The sequence below is a fragment of the Canis aureus genome, chromosome 24, assembly GCF_053574225.1.
Source record: "Canis aureus isolate CA01 chromosome 24, VMU_Caureus_v.1.0, whole genome shotgun sequence".
NCBI classification, from domain to species: Eukaryota; Metazoa; Chordata; class Mammalia; order Carnivora; family Canidae; genus Canis; species Canis aureus.
Window position 1 is genome coordinate 51,826,447 of NC_135634.1, and position 23,557 is coordinate 51,850,003.

Genomic DNA, 23,557 nt, shown 5'->3' on the forward strand with positions numbered 1-23,557 from the left:
GCGTGTCACACGCGCGACGGGCCGCGGGCCACCGTGGGGCTCCCCCCTCCCCCGAGCTCGCCCTGGGGCGCTCCCCTGAGGCGCCGCGCCCTCCCCGGGCCTGAGGGCCTCGGACCCCCGGCCTCCCTCCCCTCACGGCTCGTCTGCCACTGCCTGAGGTTCAAGCCCCCCATCCCAGGCCGCACCCCCCGCACCCCTAAAACGGCCGGTGCGTCGTGAACCCGGTTCCTGCGTGCCGGCCACGGCTCAGCTGCCCCACGGGGACCCGGCGACTGGACGGGGCCCCCAACGCCACCGGGGCCTGGGGGTGGCTGCGTGCCCTCCCGCACCATGGCCACTGCACGCAGGACGTTGCCCGGGACCCAGGGCACGGGGACAGTCGCGGCAGGAGGCCCCGCTTGACCCCCCGGAGCCCCTGGGCCCCGTGATCTGGGAGGACAGTCCCAGGCCAAGCCGACCGTGCGCCCCGGGTCTCAGGGTGGGTGACCTCCCCACACGCTCTGCAGCCCCCAGGACGAGGCCTGGCCGGCGCATCAGGGACATGACACAGAGACATCCGGACACCGACGGCCAGAGGCACTGGTGACACACGAGGCCCTGAGCCTGCCCCACTGCCCTCCAGGAGTGCCCGTGCTGCGTCACTGGACACGGCCGCCCCCGCGCCACTGAGGCCGCTGAGGCACGTGGGAAAGGCACCCGGACTGGGGTGCGGCGGGTGGCACAGCCCCGGCTTCGTGCTCATGGAGGCTGGGGGCCCTCCTGCCAGCCGGCCACAGCCGCGGCCACCCCTGGGACGGCACAGCCCTCGGCCCCCGCCTCCTCGGGTCCCAGCCTCCTCAGGCCCCAGCCTCCTCGGCCCCGACTCCACCAGAACTACCTGGCAGGAGGCCAATGGGGGCAAACGCCAGGTCTGCGGCGCCCCCCACTCCCAGCCCCTCCTGCACCCAGGGGTGGGGGCCAAACGCCCCGTGAAGGCCCACGCCGGGCAGGGCGGTAGGTGCCGGCACCGGGCTGAGGGCACGGTGCATGCCTGGCGGGCTGGCGGCCGCCTGGGCCTCCTCGCTCCCTGGGTGGGCCTGACCCCTGACCCCTGATCCCACCCAGGTGGCCCCTGTGCCGAGGCCACACCCACCTTCTCCGTGGTGATGTTGGTCTCCGCGTCGTGGCGCTTCTGGGTGAAGATGATGTTGAAGACGGCGTGGGAGCGGCTGCTGGTTTCATTCATGTTCGTGGCGGCCACGGTCCTGGGGGGACAAGGCACACGGGGTCACCGTCACTCTGCGGCGAGCGTGAGGACGGCTGACGGTGCCGGCCCAGGTCGCGGGCGTCGGTGCCCCAGCTGTCTACCATGTGGTGACCCTGCACCTACGGCAGCACGTGCAGGGCCCTCACCCTCCCGGGGCCCTGGGTAGCGGGGAGGGGGGTGGCTGCCGTGACCCCAGGGCCCACCCCCACGGCTGACCCTCCCCAGGTGCCCTGCCCGGGCCTGTCCGCAGGGCTGCTTGTCCTCGGAGGCGGCACGGCTGGGCCTCCCAACCTCTGACCTCTGAGCCCACAGGGAAGGTCCCCGGGTGCCGCCAGGGACGCCCCCGGTACCCCCAGGGCACAACGACCCTTAGAGGAGCCGCCCCCACCTAAGCGACAGTGCTCCGCTGGACGGGGCGGGGCGCTCGAGGCCCCTCCCAGGCTGGCACCTCCCCACGTCGGGGTCTCGCAGAGCCCCGGGGGTACCGCCGTACCTGGCCTTGTTCCCTGAGTCCATGAGGTCCTGGATGTCATTGTAGGAGGTGACGGCCAGCTTGGAGAGGTCCTCCACGTAGGGCCCCAGCAGCGGGTGCTCTCGCACGCGCAGATTCCCCTTGTTCTTGGGGTTCAGGAGGTCACGGACTCGCTCACAGTAAATCTCCATGTAGCTCACCTGCAGGGCAGAGGCACCATCAGGGACCTGAGGTGGGGTGAGGGGCTGCCATCGGGGGGGGATGGGGCAGTCAGGGGGACCTGCGGCAGGGGTGCGGGGCCACCATCGGGGGGCACGGCCGACAGCGGGGACCTGGGGCAGGGGCGAGGGGCCGCCATTGGGGGGGATGGGGCTGCCAGTGGGGACTTGTGGCAGGGGTGCGGGGCCACCATCGGGCGGGGGACGGGGCCGACAGTGGGGACCTGGGGTGGGGCAAGGTGCCACCGTCAGGGGGGACAGGCCGACAGCGGGGACCTGGGGCAGGGGCGAGGCTGGGGAAGGCGTGCAGGAACCCCCCAGCCTGTGTGATTGTGCGAGGTGGGTGCCAGCCCACGTCCTGCCGGCCCTGCCCCCTGCACAGCCAGCCCAGCCCAGTCCATGTGCACACCCCGGGGCCCCCTCTGCCCACAAGCATCGCTGTCCACGTCTGGGTGGGCCCCCCCACTCCCCCCACTCCCCCCACCTCCCCCACCTCCCCCACCTCCCCTTGCCTTCCGGGGCCCCACCTACCTCTACAGAGTAGGACATGTTGTCGTTGGTCGTGTCATTGATACGGGAAAACAGGTCCTCGCAGAGCTGCAGGGCCAAGGACACCGCGTTGGACAACGGGGCTGCTCCTGGGGCCCTGCTCCCGGGGTGCTGCGGGCGACCTGAGCTGGGGCTGGACACCCTCCCCGGGCCCCTGTGGCTCCCCAACAGTCCCTCTCAAAGGCACTGAGAAGGCCTGCAGCCGAAGAGCAGCTGTCTGCTGTCAAGTCACGGAGTCCCCCCCCCCCCAGGATGACAGCTGGTCCTTCCCTCCCTGCTCTGGGCCGCCCTTGTGTGCGAGGTGGGGGGGGTGTCAGGCTGGGTGGGGGGTCCCAGCAGCATCCCAGGCACGTGTCTCCACCCGCGGTGAACGGACGGCGGGCATCTCTCCCTGCCCAGGAACCCCCCGCAGGGCTCCTGCCCCCCCGGGGGTCCCGCCCCGGGCGCCGGCCGTGCCTGCGGGATGATGCCCTGCTGGTCCTTCTCCTGCTTGCCCATCATGGTGTAGGACTTGCCGGCCCCGGTCTGCCCGTAGGCGAAGATGCACACGTTGTAGCCCTCGAAGGCGTGCTGCAGCATCTCCTCGCCGATGTCGCGGTACACCTGCTTCTGCGACGCGTAGTTGATGTCCTCGGGCTGGAAGACGACGCGGCTGCAGGAGGCTGGGCGCGCCCGGGCCGGGCACGCGCACGCTCCCCGCAGGGGGTCCCAGCCCCGCCGGCTCGGGGGCACGGGGCAAGTCAGCACGGGGACCGCACGTGCCGGGGCGCAGAGGCTGCAGCGTGAGACCCCGCGCTCCAGCCACGGCGTCGGAGGTGGGGGGCAGCCCGGGAGCGCGGGCCGGCGGGCGGGGCTGGAGGCGCCGGGAGCCCCGGGTGACCTCCGAGCACAGGGTTACTTTGGGCCCCAGGCGTTTCCCCGACGACGCCCGTCCCCGCTCAGGGTGACCCGGGAGGACACGGGGAACAGCCTCGCACCCGCCCCCTCCCCTGCCCAAGCAGCAGCCCTGCTTAGAGAGACACACGCAGCTCAGAGAGGTAAGGGACAGGTGGGGGGCCACCCAGCGAGCACCCACCGCCCCGGCCCCCCGCCCCCGAGCCCCGGCCCTGCACTCACCGAGGTGTGTGACCAGTAGGAGTAGTCGAAGCTGAAGCTCTTGGGTGTCTCCTTGGGCTGTTTGGGGTTAACGATGGCTGCGGAGGGGACACGCGTGGCAGTGAGCGCTCTGCTGGGGGGAGAGGCGGCAGCAGGCGGTACACGCTCCCGGGGTACCCGAGAAGGGAGGCAGGGGGCCCAGGCCAGCCACCCCCCGGCGGACGGGACCAGGGCTCCCACGCCTCTGTCCGGCGACCCTGCCGCCCACAGCCACCCCGAGGGCACCCACAGCGCTTCCTCCCTGCAGACACGGGGTCTGCCGGAGACCCGCAGCCCGTCCACCGCGCCGCCAGGCCTTCCCCCGTCTGTTCTGCACACGCTCTCCCAGGGCACCCAGGAGGCTGGGGCGTCCCTGCCCGGTCATGCCCCCACCTTCCCGGGTGGACCCCGTGTGCGGCGGGCGGCGCCGGCTGTCCTCCAGGGGCGTCCACTATGCGGCATCCAGCTCGCTCTTCCCGCCCGCGGGCACCTTGCCTCCAGGTTTGCTGTCGTGGGCCCCGTGGCACTGCCCTGTGCACACCCCCCTCTGCCCCCCGCCAGCAGCCCTGCACCGGCCTGAGGCACCGCTCGCACAACTTGGCTTTGGGACCCAGCCCCCCGGTGTGGGGAGTCCCGGGAGACGGCCCGGCAGCCTGGGGAGGCCCAGGGGATGAACACCCGAGTGCTGTGCTCGGGGCCCGGAGCGGCTCGCGGGTCGGGGAGGCGGCGCCCGGAACCCCCAGCGCGGATCATGCCGGCGCAAGGGAAACGACAATCGCAGCGCCTCCCGAGCGGCGCCCTTGCGGCACCAGGCCAGGCCCCCCTGCCCCACCCTAGCTAGGCCTGGGCCCCCGCCCCTCCCGGCCACCCCTCTTGGTCTAGCCTGGCACCTGCCCGGTCCCAGGCGCTGGCCTTGCCTCCCGGCGTCCCGATGCCAGGGTGCGTGCCAGGGGCCTCGGGCTGTGCGCCCCCCGAGGCAGGGCTCCAGCACCCAAGCGGGCAGGGACGGCGGCCAGAGGGGCTCCGTGCTCGAGACCCGCTCCCCCCATCCCCAGGCCCCCTCGGGGTCCCCCGGGGTCTCGACAACTGCTCTGCCATTACAGCTCCGGACACAGTCCGACCGGAACCGGGGTCCACGGGGCCTGGCTCCCGGCCGACCCCAGAGCGTCTCCCGGGCGGACTGGTTCACGCCACCCACCCCCCGCAGTCGACCCGTGGGTGGGGGGACGGAGCCAGGTCTGCAAGAGCAAGGGCTTCCTTGCTAGGGTCTGGAGCTTCTCCTGTATGAGACGGAGGCGAGGAGGGGTCCTCGTGGGGCTTGCCGGGTGGGCAACGGGAACACTCCCCCCCCGCCCCCACCAGGCCGCGGTGGGGGCAGCTGGGGCCCCTGCAAACTTCCCAGGGTGCGCAAGGCCTGGGCGCCTGCCCAGGACAAAGACCCCAGCTTGAATAGGGCAGGGGGTCCGGGGGGCAGGGGGTGCAGTGGGCCCCGGGGGACGGGGCTGAACGGAGCGATTTTCTCTGTCCGCAGGCCAGCGGCTACATGCTGAGGAATGCCCCGAGCCCGTTGTTAAGCGGTTGGTAGCTTGAAACCGGCCCCGGGGAGAGCATTTATGCCGCGCGTGTGCGTGTGGGTGCACACTTGTGCGAGCGGCGTGTGCACAGGTGAGCTGCTCCCCAGCAGGCCGCAGCCCCTTGCAGGACCTGGAGGGGCCCGCCCGCAGCGGGGCCACAGCCTCCCGGTCACTCGGACACCCGGGCGTGGCCTTCCTCCACGGGGGAGCGTGCACCTCCTCACCTCCTCCCGACGTGGCTCCCCCTCCCCGCGCCCCTTCTGGAATCCGCAGGGCCCTGCCCTCGTCCCCGCTGGTCCAGCTGCCCCTGGTGCTGGCATGTGAGACACCCGCCTCCCCGCTGGAGCGTCACCCCTGACAGCAGCAAGAGCCTCCCGCTCCCCTGGGGCCCCAGAGTGCAGCCCCATAAAGGCTCACACTCAGCAAATGCTTGCTGACGACTGAAGGGGCCCCACGTCCACCACCCTCTTTCCACGCGGCCACATGATGACACGTCACAGAGCCTCAGTGTCCCGGCTGTGCCTCGGGAACCCGCCTCATCCCCGTGGGACTACGGGGACGGCAACGGAGGCCACGCGGCGACTCCTCAAGCACAACACCCACGTTGGGACTCTAATGGGTGGTGGGCTTCTGGGGGAGAAGGCGGCCCCAGGCCCCGCCGCTGTCCCTGGATGGGGTCGGCAGGGGAGCTGGCCGGTGACAAGGGGCACCCGCTCCCTGGGTGGCCTCCAGGGCTCCTCTGCTGATACCATGAGCAGGACCGCAGCAGCACCACCACCTCTACAGGCACAGCCGAGCTCCCTTCTGTGGCCTTCTGTTCCCAGGCTCACTCTATTAGGAGCCTGGAACATTCTAGAACAGCAATGGCAGATGGGGGCTTACGTAAGTCAGGCGTTTGCAACACCGGGGTCTGTGCACAGGGCTGCTGGGTGACAAGGGCCTTTAGGAGAAAGACCACTATGAGCGGAAGAGAAGGGTCTGGAATGTTCCAGGGAACCATCCGAATAGTGGTCTGCTGCCTGAAAGCACCCTGGGCCCAGCTGGCCAGGTCCAGGAGGGGGGCTGGGGGCAGGCCCTGGGCGCATGGGCCCCGCGGCCTTGGTCCAGCCCCCCGGCTCCGGAGGCACCGTCCTGGACAAGCAGGGTCCTCCCCAGATCCACATCCTCCTGGAACCTCAGCACGTGACCTTTGGAAATACTCTCTTGGCGGACGTAATTAGTGAGGACGAGCTCGTACAGGCTGGGGGGCCGTAAATGCAGCGTCCCCCCGAGGCGGACAGACAGACACTCACAGGGGAAGGCCCAGGTGAGGACAGAGCCAAGCGCAGGCCCGTGGCAGCCACCGCAGGCAGGCCAGGCCAGGAGGGGCCCGCCCCATGGACACCTCGACGGCACGCTGCTGGCCTCTGCGACAATGACCTGCGGTGATCTGCGGCCGTCGGCGCGGGGGGCCCCGGGGTGAGGCCTGGCCCGCCATGGGCGCGAGGGGCGGAGACCCAGGCCCGGCCTCGCCTTTGGGGCCCGCTGGGCGGGGCGGGGGCGGGAAGGCCCCATCCTGAGGCTTCCTCTCTGCGGGGCCAGAGGGACCCAGAAAGGAGACAGGAAACCCTTCCAGAAGTTCCAGGTCTGCTCTCTCGTCAAGCGGGGGCGGGGGCTACATGCGGGACCTCTGCCCCCCTGAGTAACCCACTAGCCCCCCACGGACAGACGGACGGAAGCAGACGCGGTGCACAATTTGGCTGCCTCGCGAAATTGCGAGATCCAGAATGTTCGAGTGCAGGGTTCTGTTCAGGCGAAGAATACGGGATGGCAGGTCACGGTCACCTGTAAACGCTCCTAATGTGTGTGTCACGACGGAGCTTCGAGAGGCGCATCGGGGACCCGGCATATCTCCCGCGTGCACCTACTTTTGCGACTGGAGCAGGGCCAGGCCCCCCCACCCCGCCTCGGGCCTGGCGCTGGGCGCCGATGAGCAGGTGCGCGGCCCGGGCAGCCACGCAGTTCAGCGACCGCAGCCTCCCGGCCGTACCCCGGGCAAGCGGCTCCCCCCCCCCCCCCCCCCGAGCCCTCGGGCCGGCCCCTGACACCTGGCACAGCCCGCCCGGGCAGCACCGTCCCCGCCTGCTCCCCGGCCCCACGGACACTGACAACGTGGTTGCCTCCGCGCGTGTCCACCTCGGGGCCCCCGCCTGCCCCGCGCCCCAGGGTCGTCAGGAAGGACGCCCTCCCGCCCGCTGGCCTCGTCCCTCAGACAAGCCTTTCCTACTCTCCTCTGGGTTCCCTCAGCCTTCACCCACGCTTCTGACCTGGCTTCTGGCACTTTCTACCAGTACCATCACCGCTTTGTTTCCTCCACGATGAACGCAGCTTCCCAAGTGAGTGTCCCGAGTCTCCATCCTCTGACCCTTCTCTCCCTCCCTGTGTCCCCGAGCGCGTCTCTCAGCCAGAGGCGGGCCAGAGCTTTCAGCCCCTGCAGCCGTCACCTCCTCCAGCTGTCTGCTTCCTGACGCCCTCCCACCCTGCCCGAGACCACTCCCCAGTGCTGTCCTATGTACTCTGGAGGCTCCTAGAGGTTTGGTCGCCTGTGACCCCCTCCCGCCAGGACCGTCAGCGGCCGTCTAAGGTGATGGCTGCACTGCCAGGGCCTGGACCCGAAGGAACAGGGGACCCCCAGTCATTCCTGATGTCCTGGGTCACCCAACAGTGACAGAGCAGACCCTGTCAGCTCCTTGGGCAGGTGTCCTCTGACCACCCAAGGTCACAGCTCCCAGCAGAGGGTATGATTCCCACCCGGGGGTCACTACTCACCAGGGGTCACGGCTCCCACCAGGGGTCACGGCTCCCACAAGGAGTCACAATTCCCACCGAAGGTCATAGTTATCACCAAAGGTCATAGTTCCTATCAAAGGTCATGGTTCCTACCAGGGGTCAGAGTTCTCACCAGAGGTCACAGAGGTCCCCCCAGGGGTCATGGTTCCCACCAGAGGTCATGCTCCCACCAGGGGTCAAAATTCTCACCAAAGATCATAGATTCTCACAAGAGGTCATGGTTCCCATCAAAGGTCACAGTATCCATGAGGGGTCACAATTCTCACCAGAGGTCACAGCTCCCACCAGGGGTCACGGTTCCCACCAGGGGTCTTAGTTCCCACCAGGGATCACAGTTCCAACCCTGGGTCACGGTTTGCACACAGGAGTCACAGTTCCCACCAGGGGTCACGATTCCCACCAGGGGTCACGGCTCCCACCAGGGGTCACGGCTCCCACCAGGGGTCACAGTTCCTACCAGGTGTCACGGCTCCCACCAGGGGTCACAGTTGCCACCAGAGGTCACAGTTTCCCCCCTGGGTCATGGTTTGCATCCAGGGGTCACAGTTGCCACCAGATGTCACAGTTGCCACCAGGGGTCACAGTTCAAACCCTGGGTCATGGTTTGCATCCAGGGGTCACAGTTGCCACCAGGGGTCACAGTTCAAACCCTGGGTCATGGTTTGCATCCAGGGGTCACAGTTGCCACCAGGGGTCACAGTTCAAACCCTGGGTCATGGTTTGCATCCAGGGGTCACCGTTCTCACCCGAGACGCCATGGTTCCCACCAGGGGTCACGGTCCTGTGCAGCCCATGGCTTCCCACCCTCGGCCGTGAGTCACACCCCCTGGGCACCTTCTGTGGTCACAAGGAAACCAGGCCCCGGGACCCTCGGCCCCCATTGGGGGAGATGCTGGCCGCAGCCGGGCCCTGGGGAGGACGACTCAGAGGTGCATTCTCTATGTGCGAGGGTCCCAGCGAGGGGAGCTCCCCTGCCTGTGGCGGCCACCCGTGCATCAGCGCCCTCCACAGTTTCCAGGTCCTTCCCCCAAAGTATCCCGGGACCACGTCCTCCATAAACACTTGGCGCCCCAATCCTCACGTCATGGTCAGCTTCCAGGGACCAAGTGGGGACAACAGTGCTCCTACGAGCCATGATGAGACCTCAGATGTGCATGGGGACACCAAGCCAGCAGCCCCTGAGCACGCTCTGAGCGGAGCCTCCACCACCTGCCTGCATGGGGTGAAGGGCCACAGAGCCCCATGGGCTTCTGAAGAGACCACCTCCCAGCTCCCACCCAGTCCCACAGAGCCCGCGGGTGCCCAGAACATTCCAGGGGCGCCTGAATCCTCAGCCCCTCCACAGACTTTGGGAGGCAGCTGCCCCCCCCCAAGCGCCCTCCTCGGCCAGCCCCTCCTCCGAAGCTGGATCGCACGCAGGGTGGGGTTACACGGGGCGCAGAGCACGGGGAGTGGGCGAGGCGGGCCCCATCCTGCAGCCTGTGGGTGAAGCGTGCAAGAGCCCCTGGCGCCGGGCACAGCTGAGCCTGCGGGTGACAGTGTGGCCACCGCCCAAGGGACCCCAGGGGCAAACCACCTGGCTGAGCCCCGAGTTTGTTCTAAGTCGCCACGCAAGGGTGCAGGCTGTCAATCAGCTGGGGATGTAACCCAAACACTGGCTCGGTTTCCTCAGGGCCCGAAACAAGCCCCGCCAGCCTCTGGGGGGGGCGGGCGGGGCGGGAGGGTCTCCGGGGGCTGGCACCGCTCTGCTTCTTGGTCCGGGTGCTGCTCAGACAGTGAGGACGCTGAGCCACACGCTGTGCTCTAACCGCCCGTCTACACGCAGGTGCAACTCATACAAGAGTTCAAACCAAAGGAGCCAAGGTCTGGCTCAGAGCGAGGGCTCTCCCCGCCCTGGCCGCGCGTGTGCTCCAGAAGCCCCGGGCGGCTGCCCTCTCCCGCTGACCGAGGCCTCCGACCGCTCAGGGATTTGGGGATGACTTAGGATCGCAAGACAGAAAGACAAGGATAAAACCACGGAGGAGCGTAGGGCAGCTGAAACCAGGTGAGAGACCTCACGCACCGGGTCGGAAAGCGTGCCCCCCAAATGCCCCATCCTGAGCCTCGGAAGGTGACTGATCCGGAAGCGGGGTCTCTCAAGATGTGAGTAGCTGCACACGGTACAGGGAGGTCACGCTGGGCCAGGGGTCCTGAGGGCAGCGACCACTATTCCCTTCTCTTATGTGTTTCGAGTCTATTTAAGCACTAAGTTGTTAACAGCCAGCCTCGTAGGTGTCGGCGATCATCACTACGGACGCCACCAGAGCTCACTAGCCAGGGGCCCTCCTTAGCGTCCAACACCCACCCAGCCCCTCGCCCACCCACCTGCCAGGTGGCCAGGGTCCTCCCGGCAAGGCCACATGACGGGGCGGGCCGCAGGCCAAGGTGGCTGGACCAGCAGAAGCCGCAAGAGGCGGGAAAGAGCCTCCTCTAGAACCTCCGGGGCGGCACGACCCTGCCGGGGCCTTCACACACCGGCCTTCAGACCTTCGTCGCCCCCGCACGGGTGGTCATTTGCTGCTGCCGGCCCAGAGAACCCACAAGCCATGCGGGCGATGGGGAGCTGGGGGCCAGGCCGGCCGCTGGGTGTGGCTGGGGGACCCAGGACGCTCGGCCCCGAGCGACGGGCAGCCCACGCCGCCCCGACGAACCGATACTCACTGGTGGTGCTCCCGGACATCTGGATGATGCACTTGGAGTCTCGGCTCATCTCTCGGGAATTGAAGGGGCGGACGCGCACCGCCACCTTCACCGAGGCCCCGGCCATCGCTCCGGCCTTGGTGGGTCACCCTCAGCGGCGTCGGGAGCCCGAGTGGGCGCGGAGACACCTTGAGGGAAAGGGAGACGGGAATTAGAAACAACACCCAGGAAGGCGGAACAGGTACGTCGGGGCGGCGACTGGGCCTCCCCCTCCCCAAATCCCAGCACATGCTGCCTGCGAGCCGGGCGTCCACGAGGACCAGGGGCCAGCAGGGCAGCTGCAGAGGCAGGAACAGCAGCCCGCGAGGAACAGCCCGTCCGCCCGGGGACCCAGAAAGGCTCTGGGCAGCTCGGAAGCGGCATCCAGGCAGGATTAAACCATGTTTGTGGAAAGCCCGCATGAACCCCGCCACGGGTCGAATTACGTCCCCTCGAAATGCTAATAAGCTCCAGGAGCTCAGAATGGGACCTTATTTGGAGACGGGGTCCTTGCAGACGTGACTGGTGACAACGAGGTCACGCCGGAGCCGCGCGCCCCTAACTCAACACGGTGTCGCTACAGCAAGAGGACAAGGGGACAGGGCCACACAGGAGAGCGTGCCTGAAGGAGGCAAGGGTGGGCCGCGGCCGCCGAGCTGGGAGGCCCGGAGTGGAGGCTCCCGCGTGGCCTCTGAAGGAGCCCGCCCTGTGCTCCCGACCCCGGCCCTCGGCCTCCAGAGGGTACGTACGTCTGTTCTGGAAGCCACTGGTCTGCGGGACCGTGTTATGGCACCCCGCCACACCCGTGAGGACCCCTGGACCCCCCCCGCCCCCCGCAGACACCCAGGCCTGACCCCCCTCCGCTGGGCAGGGGGCCAGACGCCCCCCCCTTGGAGGCCTGCCCAGCCGGGGGCCCGCGGCCCAGACAAGGGCAGGTGTGGGGCACCTGCTCGAGAGACGGGGCCTGAGGTGCACCCGAGGTGCCCATGCGGGGGGCCTGGCCTGGGACACCTGCGGGACCTCGCCGTCCAGCAAGAAAGAGGCTAAAACCACCCGGAAACAAACACGGCAGCATGAAACAGCGCGGGGAAGAGAAGGTAATGATTTTTAAATTCCTCATAATGAATATCCTCAGAAAGAAAAGCTACTTCGCCCACGAACGGGCGGACGATGCTATTTTTAAAAGGACCATTTAATGAATAAGAGAGTTCTTGGGAATTAAAAATACGAAAACACCAACTTTAAAAGTAAACCAAAGGGTTGGAATTTAGTAATTTTCCGTGAAAGGAGAGAGAAAAGAATGTGAGGATCCGTGAAAAGGAGCCGCTAAAGAGCGAACTGGAGCAAACCCCCCAGGACCGCCTGTCACGAGTCTCCAGACTCAGAGGCCCCCGCCCAGCCTGGCGGCCCTAGAAAGTCACACCCCAAGCAGACTGTGCCGTGTCAGCACCCACGGAAGAGTCCGGGAGCCTCCGGAGCACGACAGACCCAGCCTGGAGAGTCGGCGGGGCCTGGGCATCCTGCACACACGCCAGGTGACTCGAGAAGCGCCTCCAAACCGCTGAGGGCAGTGGGGCTCGGCCTGGAGCCCAGGGCCCACTGGACCCCCAGGGAGCGAGAGGGGAGTGAGGAGCGGGGAGACCCCGGGAGAGGCTAGAAGATGCTCCGAGGACCAGCGAGGGAGCACACGGTGCGTGCGGGAGGGAGCGAGATGTGGGTCCAGGCCTGGAGGACGGCGCTGGGCCCCAGAGGGCGACCTTGATGGGCAGGTGACATGGGGACGGCAGGAGGGGAGCTGGGCCCGAGGCTGGGGCCTGCCCGAGGGCTCGGAAAGAAAGCAGCAGAGGCACGTGCGAGGCAGCAGGAGGGGAACTTGCTGGCCCTATGGCTGCAAACACAAAGCAGCTCCCCAGGGACAGCAGGGCCCACGCCACGGCGGGGGGGGGTGGGGGGGGTTCCCTGCTGGAGCGACGCCACCGAGCAGGACCGGCCCCTCCCGGAGCCTCCGGCCCGGCGCCCCGGCCACATCCGCAGCACGTCCGCTAGCTGGCCAGGACATGTGAGGCACGTGGGAGGACAGAAAGCAGCAGGCGAGGGGATCCAGAATGTCCTCCCGGGCTCTGGGGGCGGCCGGAGCCAGCAAGCGCACGGCGGCCGGGTGGGCAGGAGAGGGAATGGTTCGCTCAGCAGATCCCACCGACGGGGTGGGCAGCCGTGAGCGATGGGACCAGGCTGCGACCCGGCCCAGATGTCCTGCAGCTGGTGCCGGGCAGTCCTGGGGCCACATCGAAGTCACGCCAGGAGGAGCAAACTGCGTCACAGAGAAGCAGGTGCGGGCCGGGGACGCAGGACCCAGCCCAGGCCCTGCCTTCATCTCAGCCATGTGGTGGGACCCTTGGCCTCGGTTTACCCATCTGTGAAATGACAGGGTTGAGGCGGATGACCCCAAAGTGATTCCACCCCCCAGGTCCAGGGACCCGGAGGAAAGCTAGCACAAACTCCCTGCAAAATTACGGTGCAGCTTGATGGGATGAACACCGGGTGTTATACTGTATGTTGGCAAATTGAATTTAAATTTAAAAAATGTAAAAATAGGGATCTCTGGGTGGCGCAGCGGTTTAGCGCCTGCCTTTGGCCCAAGCGCAATCCTGGACACCCGGGATTAAGTCCCACGTTGGGCTCCCGGTGCATGGAGCCTGCTTCTCCCTCTGCCTATGTCTCTGCCTCTCTCTCTCTCTGTGTGTGTGACTATCATAAATAAATAAAAATTAAAAAAAAAATGTAAAAATAAATAAAATATTTTTGACTGAAAAAAGTCGCTCCGGCGACTTGGAAAGGTCCTTCCCACAGGCCACTGAGGGGGCTGGCGGCCTGATGCTGCAGCTGGCTACCCAGGGGGGCGGGGGCCTGAGAACGCGGGGAGGGCAAGCTCAGGACAGGGAGCTGCGGTTGCAGGAATGGCCCGGAGCCCCAGAAAACAGAACTCAGCCTGATGTGAAGACAAAGTCGGGGCTTCCACCAACTGCCGCGTAAAATGAACTCAGATGCCCACTTGGCTGTGAACCCCCATCACCAGAGGCATCCAAGGACAGCAAAGGCTTGGGGGACAGGTCTTGAGACTCTCCCACTTGTACTGCCACCCTCAGGAGAATCTGCCCAAAGACCCCTTTCCAGCACTGTCCCAACCGCCCACCCAGGGGAGCTCCTGGGGACCCCGGGATCAAGAGCACAAGGGGCCTGAGGAGGGGCCTGGGAGCCGTCTCTCTTTGCAGAGGGAGGGGACGCCCCCCCCACCCCGCAGCAGGATCAATGCAGGTCTTGGGCTATAAACTCCCAGCCCTGCCCAGGGTCTGGTGTTTGACCCCTCAACATTCCCCAGGGAAGGCTGGACACGGAGCAGAACCCTCCTTGCGGGCCAAAGTCTGCAGGGGGAGAGGAAGCACCAGAGCAGCGACGACCAGGAGTCAACAAGTGCAGGGCATGAGCCAAAGCCCGGGCGGGCGGGGAGCAGAACTGGGCCTGGCATCACGCCCAGCGACACCCCCGAGCCCTCAGCCACCGCACGCACCCATATCCACACACCGCAGGTGTTTTTTCAACAGTTTCCCCTTCTCACACCCAAAAATGACCACCCAGGAGGGGACTGGAGGCATGTGCCTCACTGAGAATCTGTGTTTCCTTATCCTGGAAAATTTCCACACTCTGGAAATGGAGAAAACTATTAAGATGTCCCAGCTGGGGTGGGAAGAGCAAGAGCAAGGTTGTGAAGTCCTGGTGAGGATGTCAACTGGAATGTGATTTCGAGCATTTAGCAGCATGCCTTGTGCCTTAAAAAAAAAAAAAAAAAAGAGGCTCTATCTGTTGAGTAAGCGATGCTCAGTACCGAAATAGAAAATAATTAGGAATAAAGAAAATATTTATGAAAGCAGATGTTCGATTCAATATTGCACAATTTTTAGTTCTCCCCAAATTTAGCCATGTTAATTCAGTGCGATTCCAATAAGCAAAATATTCCAACAGGCTCTTCAGTGGAATTTTGCAAAAGTTCCAAAGAGAGCTGTGAAAAATAAAAGCAAAGAACGTACCCTACCAGCTACCAGACTTGCTCTAATGACTTCCAAAGTCCACTAATGACACACGAATAGAGAGATCAGCAGAAAAGTCAAAGCGTGACCACGGATAGACATGTGCACACACACACACACACACACACCCAATGGATGGCAGGCAGCATTTCAGGTAACTCGGTGAGATTGGTATTGGAACCACGGATTCTCTCGTGTTAAAAAATAGAGCGAGGATTTCACCTTTGAAAGTCTTACACATGAGGGCAGCCCTGGTGGCTCAGCGGTTTAGCACCGCCTTCAGCCCAGGGCCTGATCCTGGAGTCCTGGGATCGAGTCCCGCGTGGGGCTCCCGACATGGAGCCTGCTTCTCCCTCTGCCTGTGTCTCTGCCTCTCTCTGTGTTTCTCATGAATGAATAAATAAAATCTTTAAAAAAATAAAAAAATAAAAAAAATAAAAAAATAAAAAGTCTTACACATGGAGATGATGCTGTGGCTCCGGGGTAGAGACCGGGCGTTGGCACGAAGCCTGGAAGGCAAAGGACAGGCCAGTAGAATGGCTGGCATCAAGCAAGGTCCCTCCCACCAGGCCCAGCTAGAGAAGCTGGGTAAAATCTTACAATTGGTTGGAAAGAATCAAAGAGCTACTGAAGCCACACGGAGCAGCAGGCCAAGATTCCAGAGATGGGGGGCTGCCCGGACAGGAGACAACATTCCAACACTCCACAGCACTTTCTCCCCAAAGGCATTTGCATTCTGGGCACGGGGCAAAGAGGCTGGGAATCTGGAATCTTCCCAGGCAGGGAGCTGTTGCTGAGGGATGGAGAAACCCACTGAGCTCTTGGTCAGGAAAAGCAAACTTGACAGGCCAAAAGCCCAGGAGAAGGAAGTAGGGAGCTTCCCTCGGCCAGTTCTCCCCTTCAGATATGTGCTAAACCCAGAAGGCTGAGGGGCAGGAGCTTACAGACCCAAGCAGAAAGCCTCTGCAAATCAGAGGAGCCTTCTGCATTCTCGCTCGGGTGCTGGGGAGACAAGGGTCAGCATTCAGGATCCACTGGGAGGAAGGGCTCCAGTAATCGTACCAGGGCCTACGGGCTTGAAAGCCCTGGGAGGGAAAAAAAACAAAAACAAAAACAAAAACAAAAACGCCCCGGGAGGCACAGAGTCTAAAACCAGGGCAGAACCACTGGGAGGATAAATCCCTATCAAAACCGCAATGCTTCCCTGACTCAGCTTAGTTTCTGCCTGAATTAGGGATGACCTCCACTCTATCTGCTTGGAAAGAAAACGGCGAACCATCCAGAGCCTCTACTGTGTTTCTTTTCTTTCTTTCTTTTTTTCTTTTTTTTTTTTTTTTTTTTTTTAAGATTTATTTACTTGAGAGAAAGAGAGCACAAGCAGGGGGAGCAGGAGAATAGAGAGGGAGAAGCAGACCTCCTATTAAGCAGGGAGCCCGATGCGGGGCTCAATCCGATGACACTGGGGATCATGACCTGAGCCGAAGGCAGGCACGTCACTGACTGAGCCACTCAAATGTGTCTCAATAGGTAAGATATGACATTAAATCAAAGTCACAGAGCATATAAAAAGAAAGGACTATAGGTTTCACAACAAGTTGGGGGGGGTAGATAAAAAACCATGAAAAGAAATATATTTACATGTGATCCAGATCTAGGAGTTATCAAACAAGGACTTTCAAATAACCATGACATATATTCAAGATAAAAAGAAAAGAAATGGAAAATAAAGAGAGAAAATAAATGGAAAAATGGAGGATTCTGCAAGAAGATTTAAAACTGTAAAAAAAAAAAAAAGATTTTCTGACGGTAATACTAGAATGGAAAACACAATAACGGACATTAAGAATGAAAGAGATTAGACACAGCTGAAAGCAGGGTTCATGAGCTGGAGAAATTACAGAACAGAGAAAAAATGAATAGAAAATACAGGATGTAGAGTCAGAGTAACCTAGGACACACTGAAATGGTCTTACATGCGTATAACTGGAAGCTAAAAGGAGAAGAAACAGAACAGAAGAGAAGATAATGACTTTCAATTGTCTAAAATTGCTGAAGCACCTCAACCCATAGATCCAAGAAGCTCTGCAAACACCAAAGTAGGATAAACATGAAGAAAACTACATGAAGGCACCTTATAGTAAGACTGCCGCACACCGAAGATGAAGGGTCCTAAAAGCAGCCAGAAAAAAAGGGACGCATAATAACCTTTAAAGGAACAAAAATGAGACTGACAGCTGACCCCTGGGCAGCAACGATGGAAGCCGCAAGACAAGGTCAGGTCTCAGCGTTACCAGGGGAAAGGAGCACTTTATATCAGACTTTCGAGGATACATGTTTCAACTGCTAAGGTCATTAAAAGAGCAGAAAAAGAATGTGTAATAAGTTAGTAGCAAGAGAAACAGGAGAAAAACATGACTCTTTTTTATTCATCTAATAGAAGGAAACAAAGGAGGAAGAACAGAACTACAAGAAAAGCTACATCAAATGGAAGACGAAGACTTAAAACTGCAGATAAAAGCCCAATCAGTATGCATGAAACACTCCTGGTAAAACATTATAACTGTGGAAACAGATTTTTAAAGAATTCTATTCTGTTGCCAAGAGGTATCTTTTTTTAAAGATGTTATGTATTTATTTTAGAGAGAGAGTGAGAGCAGAGGAGAGGGGCAGAGGGAGAGAGAATCTGAAGCACGCTCCCCGCGGGCCACGGAGCTACACCTGGAGCTTGATCTCATGACCCTGAGATATGACCTGAGCTGAAATCCAGAGTCGGATGCTCAACCGACTGAGCCACCTGGGCGCCCTCAAGAAACACCTTTAAATAAAAAGACAGAAAAGTTGAAAATAGAGGATAAAAATTTTTGGCTTGCTTCTTCTACCAGCTCCTGAGAAGGAAAAATACATGCCACACGCATTCTCTTCAAGCGCACATCAAGGGGCGCCTGGGTGGCTCAGGCCGTTAAGCGTCTGACTCCTGATCTCAGCTCGAGTCTTGATCTCCAGGTCTTGAGTTCAAGCTCCATGTTGGGATCCATGCGGGAAGTGGAGCCAAACAAGCAAACAAATAAGTAAATAAAGTGCGCCTAAAACATGTACTAAAACTAGCCATAGGCTAGTCCTAAATCAAACTCTAACAGATTTCGATTTAAAATTGAGATCATAAGGTGTATGTTCTCCGGCCACAGTACAATCGGGCTATACATCAAAACCAAAAAAACAAAACAAAAAAAAGCTACAAAATCCCCCAATTGCTTGGACATTAAGCAACTATGATTCTAAATAACCCATGGGACAAAGAAAAAAAAACCTCATTGGATATTAGGAAAGATTCTGACCTGAACGATGATGCAGACAGAACACATTAGAACTGCGGGATGCAGCTCAAGTTGGACTCGCAAGCCTGGGCCTGGCAGCCTGCACGCGGCTCCCAGGTAGACGCTGGCCCCCGCGTCCCTGGGGGGGCTCAGGGGGGACCCTCAGGGCGAGGCCCGGGGAGCACTCAGGGAGGCGCTGGACGAGCGCACCTGGGCGGGTCAGGCAGGGCGACAGGTGGGTCCCCATGAGCACTGGGCGCGGAGGCCTTCACAGCTGACGGCCAAGCCGGGGTGCTAGGTGCTGCGCCTGCGGACCCGGCCCGGCCTGGAGAATCCCGCCCCCTCCGGGGACCCAGTCCCAAGCCCGGGGACACCGCAGGTCGCCTCCCAGCCGCCTCGGCCTCGGCCCCTCAGCTCCCGGGCTCCGCTGCTGAGGGGTCAGCTCTTCACTTGCCCTAACGGGTCGCGGTGCCTTCTCTGTTCCTCTTCCCTTCCAGGAGCCTTTGGGTCTTTCTCGTCTTTACCTTTACTGTTATTTTAGTGGCATTTCGGGAGGGAGAGAAGAGAGATGGATGAACCTCACAAACGACGTGGGAAAAGATGACCCGAGGACAGAGGGGCATACTCTTCATAATGCTACTTATGCAACTTGTAAAACAGGCCAAAAAATAGCAGGAGAAGCCCATTATTTAGCAAGATAGAGCTGAATAGCATCAACAAGCACCACCACTAAGAGAGCTGCAAGAGATTGAGGATGGAGAGGAAAGCCTGCTGATTTCCTAAATAAGTTCTGCAGATCGATCTGACTCTTCTAAACTGTGTTCATATTTAAAGATTTTTTAAAAATTACCAAACGGTGGGGGGCCTGGGTGGCTCAGTTGGTGAAGCATCTGCCTTCGGCTCAGGTCACAATCCTGGGGTCCTGGGATCAAGCCCCATGTTGGGCTCCCTGCTCAGCGGGGAGCCTGCTTATCCCTCTCCCTCTGCCCCCTGCTCAAACTCTCTCTCAAACAAATAAAGAATCTTGAAAAAAAATTACCAAATGGTTCAGGTAAATAAGTAAACAAGTAAAAAGACCTCATTTTGGTTGACAAACACCAGCACAAGAATACAAAAATGGCTAGCTCATTAAAATTAGTATTTCTCTTGGGCAGCCTGAGTGGCTCAGCAGTTTAGTGCGCCTTCAGCCCAGGGCCTGATCCTGGAGACCCGGGATCGAGTCCCATGTCGGGCTCCCTGTATGGAGCCTGCTTTTCCCTCTGCCTGTGTCTCTGCCTCTCTCTCTCTCTCTTTCTCTCTCTCTCTCTCTGTCTCTGTCTCTAATAAATAAATAAAATTTTTTTAAAAATTAGCATTTCTCAAGCCAACAGGTGAACGAGAAACCTCCACTGCTGACAACATGGCGGACAAGACTCCCTCCCATTAGGAATGACCTAGAAACTTAAGATATATAACAAACATAAGAGAATGTCTGAGGAAGGGGAGAAAAGGCAGCAGGAAGAGCTGAATCAAAGAGGCAAGCCCACCAGGGAGAAAGCTGCAGGCACACGCTGACACTAGAAATGGGAGGACCTGGATTTCAGCCGCTGAATAGAGATGGGAGGCATGGCCCCAAACACACACAAAGCTGGAGCTGGAACCAAATCACCATGAAGAGTTGGATCCTCTAAAGCTACAACCCCAGTGACGTGGAAGGCTGGGGAAAGGCCGTCTGTCATTAAAGGAACACAGGGAAGTTACTCTGAATGACTCTCAGCTCCATGTGCTGAAAAAGCCAGTATTTCTGAGAATTTGAGGCCACAGACCTGTCTTCATGCAAGCGTGCGTTTCAAATTTGCAAGACCTACGTGATCAGTGAAACCCAAGTTTGAGAAGTCCGCTCGGAGTTGGTCTCGGCTGTTCGCAACTATAGCACATCACAAACGCAAATACAAATCCTAGAAAAAGCTTCCTCTTCTCAGGTCCCCACAGATGAAGACCAGTCAAATGTGAGCTCACAATTAAATATTAACCAAACACCAGAGAAGCAATTCACTATGAGCAAGAGTTAAGGAAAAGGAAAAGAGAACCAGAATCAGACCCTCATCTTGGACTATCAAGGTTTTCAGATACTGAAACTGTCAGATACAGATCACAAAATATGTCTGCCTAAAATGTTGAGAGAAATAAACAGGAAAGGGATCATGCAGAGCTTATAGAAATAAAAATATAACCTTTCAAACTTCAAAACTTAGCAGACATGATAATCAGCAAACTAAATGAAGCTGAGCAGAGAATTAATGAACTGGAAAACATATCAGAAAAAATTACTCAGAATGGTCCCAGAGAGACAACATGATGAAAACATAAAGCCAAGATTAAAAGTCACACGACACGAAAGAATTCACTAATTCGTCATAGCAAGAATTTTAACGCATTGCTCCCTAATTGACAGACCAAGCAGACATAATTAACAAGGATGTAGACAGTCTGAACATGATAATCATGAACTAATGAACACATGTGCTCTCTTTTTCTTGCAAATTAGAGAAACACATTCTTTTCCAACGCACATGGAACATTTACAACATTTTACCATGTAGGAGGTCACAAAGCAACTCCTTTGACTAAATGTCAAAGACTGTACCAAATGCATCTTGTAATCTGAAGACAATCAAAAATCGAGAGAAGACCATTTAAAAACCTATGTTTAGAAAATCTAAAAATATCTGAACAAACCATAGCTGAGAACTTCCCTAAACTGGGGAAAGAAACAGATATTATAGCCAAGAAAAAAATTTAAAAATAAACTTCTAAGTAATTAATACACAAAAAAAGAAATCGTGATGGAGGTATAAATAACCTAGTAGGGAATGATAATGAAAATACTACTAGCAAAATTTACAGCACTCTCACAGTCAGCAACAATGGGAGTTACAAGGACCATCCTGTAAACAACTGTAAACCAGACAAAATGTATGAAAATACCTGTTTTTAGACATTGTACAGTAGGCAGTGCAGGACTGTGATCACTGAGAGAAGGGAACATACAAGGGGAACCCAACGGTCACTCCAAATCTGCCCAGAGGCCATTTCTAGACCTCAGGTTTGGGGAGGTAGGACCCCAACAGCTCAGCAGCTTTGATGAGTTGGGGAGATAGAGGCCAGGGTTAGGATAGTTTGAGACAGACGGAAATTGTGAGTCAGAGTTCTGGAAAGAGCCATCAGGTAGCAGAGGTCAAGATAGGGATTCCCTTGAGTCTTTGTAGAGGACTAGTACATCCCCATCTAGTCCAGGCAAAGAAAACACAGGGATTCCCAAAGCTCACATAAAATAAGAAGGTTATCTGCACATTAATCAGTCATAATAGTCCCCTTGACCCCTCTGCTCCAGACATCCAGTAGATACCACAAAGAAATTATAGTTGGGTAATGGGCTTAACTATCCCTGTGACATCTACTCTAGAGTAACTCTAGGAAAGCTTAAAATCAGGTCTCCAAGGCTCGAGTTATCTCAAGTAATTTACTACCTGACAAAACAAAGCCCAACATGCTTTCTAGGATGGAAGTATAATTCAGACACTCCACAATGTAGAAATGTCTAGAACACAACAGCAACAATAAAACTGGGGCATCTGAGTGGCTCAGTTGGTTGAGCATCTGCCTTCGGCTCAGGTCATGATCTCAGGGTCCTGGGATCGAGCCCCGCATCGGGCTCTGTGTTCAGCAGGGAGCCTGCTTCTCCCTCTCCCTTTTCCTTGCCTCTCCTTGCATTCTCTCTCTCTCTCCCTCTCCCAAATAAATAAATAACCTTTTTTAAAAAAATTACTACGCATGCGAAGAAGCAGGAAAAGATGACCTATAACCAGGAGAAAAATTAGTCAGTGAGAACCTGAATTTTCTTACAATTAAATAAGTTGATTCAATAGTATAAATTCTACTTACCAAAAACAATCAGCAGACTCAGACACTTTTTACAAGTGAGCCCTAACATACATTAAAAAAAAACCTCGATAATTGCAATCGTATAAAAACTCTTTTTAAGAGAACAAGAAAAAGAGGGAGACAGGAGAAAAGGTTATGACCGTGGCATCAAATTAGACAAAAAAAATTGAGAAATGAGGATCAGAGACTGATCTCACTGATGAATATAGATATAAAAGTTCAAAACATTAGCAGGAAGGCCCAGGAGCAAATAAAAAGGATAATGCACTAGGCTTATTCCAAGAATACTGATATGATAGTATATATATATTGTTTAATATAAGGACATATATTAATATAATTCACCACATACCAGATTAAAGAGAAAAAGCCACCGAGGTCCTCGAGAGGTGCTAAAAAAGCATTTAATAATTTTCAAAATGTGTTTATGATAAAACTCCTAGTAATATGAGAAATATAAGAAATCTTCTTTAATCTCATAATAGCCGCCTACTAAAAACCTACCCAAATATCACACTTTTGACCGTAAAATATTAGGAACATTTCCTTTAAATTCAGAAACAGGTTTAGGTTGCCTGTCACCACTTCACATTGGAGTGGTGGTGCTAGCCAGAGTGATAAGGCAGGAAAAAGAAACAACTATGACAAAATATGGATTGGAAATGAAGAAACCCAAAATGTCATCATTTGCAGACTATTTGCTTATCTACACAGAAATCAAGAGCATCCACAGACAAATTATTTGAATTAGTGGGAAGGTACCACAAAGTTGGAATGCACTAGAGATAAATAGTTAAAATATATATTTTTTACAGTATATTTTTAAAAAAAATAATAATCCAAAGAGGTGCCTGGGTGGCTCAGATGGTTAAGCATCTGCCTTCAGCCCCGACTAGGCTCACTGCTCAGCGAGGAGTCTGCTTCTCTCTCTCCCCCTGCCTCTCCTCCACCACTCATGTGCACTCCCTCTCTCTCCCCCAAATGAATAAAATTCTTTAAATAAATAAATAAAAATAAAAAATAATCCAAAGTATGTAGTAATCTTTACAGTAATAAATGTCACAAAAGATGAAGATGCATATAACTTTTATTAGGAAATTTTTAGCCTTCACAAAAATATTATAGAAAACCTAAATAAATGAACTGTAACCTATTCATGGAAAAATTTCAACATCTTAAAAATGTTTATTTTCACTCATATGAGTCAAAAATTCAATGTAATTTGAAGTGAAATCTCAACCAGATTTTTTGTGAAAGTGGACAAATGGCTGCTAAAAATTTTTTTGGAAGAGATGCTATGAATACCAGTGACCCACTTAAAGAAGCACAGGAGGGTAGAAGACAACATGTCCTCCTGGAATCAAGATAATTATCATATGATCTCACTCATTTGTGGAATTTAAGAAACAAAACAGAGGATCATAGGGAGAGAGAGGAAAAAATAAAACACGACGAAATCAGAGAGGGAGACAAACCCTAAGAGACCCTTAATCA

At 57.7% G+C, this 23,557-nt stretch overlaps 1 protein-coding gene across 24 annotated transcripts in view; it reads right to left on the bottom strand.

Moving 5' to 3' along the window:
* KIF1A (kinesin family member 1A) overlaps positions 1 to 23,557 on the bottom strand; it is an 88,925-nt gene that overhangs the window by 56,595 nt on the left and 8,773 nt on the right. For all 24 annotated transcript variants that reach the window (XM_077869541.1, XM_077869540.1, XM_077869539.1 and 21 more), the window contains exons 2-7: positions 10,723 to 10,889; positions 3,602 to 3,678; positions 2,942 to 3,121; positions 2,468 to 2,533; positions 1,740 to 1,918; positions 1,133 to 1,244 (exon numbers count right to left, since the gene is read on the bottom strand). In XM_077869541.1, coding sequence (XP_077725667.1) covers positions 1,133 to 1,244; positions 1,740 to 1,918; positions 2,468 to 2,533; positions 2,942 to 3,121; positions 3,602 to 3,678; positions 10,723 to 10,828 — 720 coding nt within the window. In that variant the 5' untranslated portion in view covers positions 10,829 to 10,889. The remainder of the gene's footprint in view (positions 1 to 1,132; positions 1,245 to 1,739; positions 1,919 to 2,467; positions 2,534 to 2,941; positions 3,122 to 3,601; positions 3,679 to 10,722; positions 10,890 to 23,557) is intronic.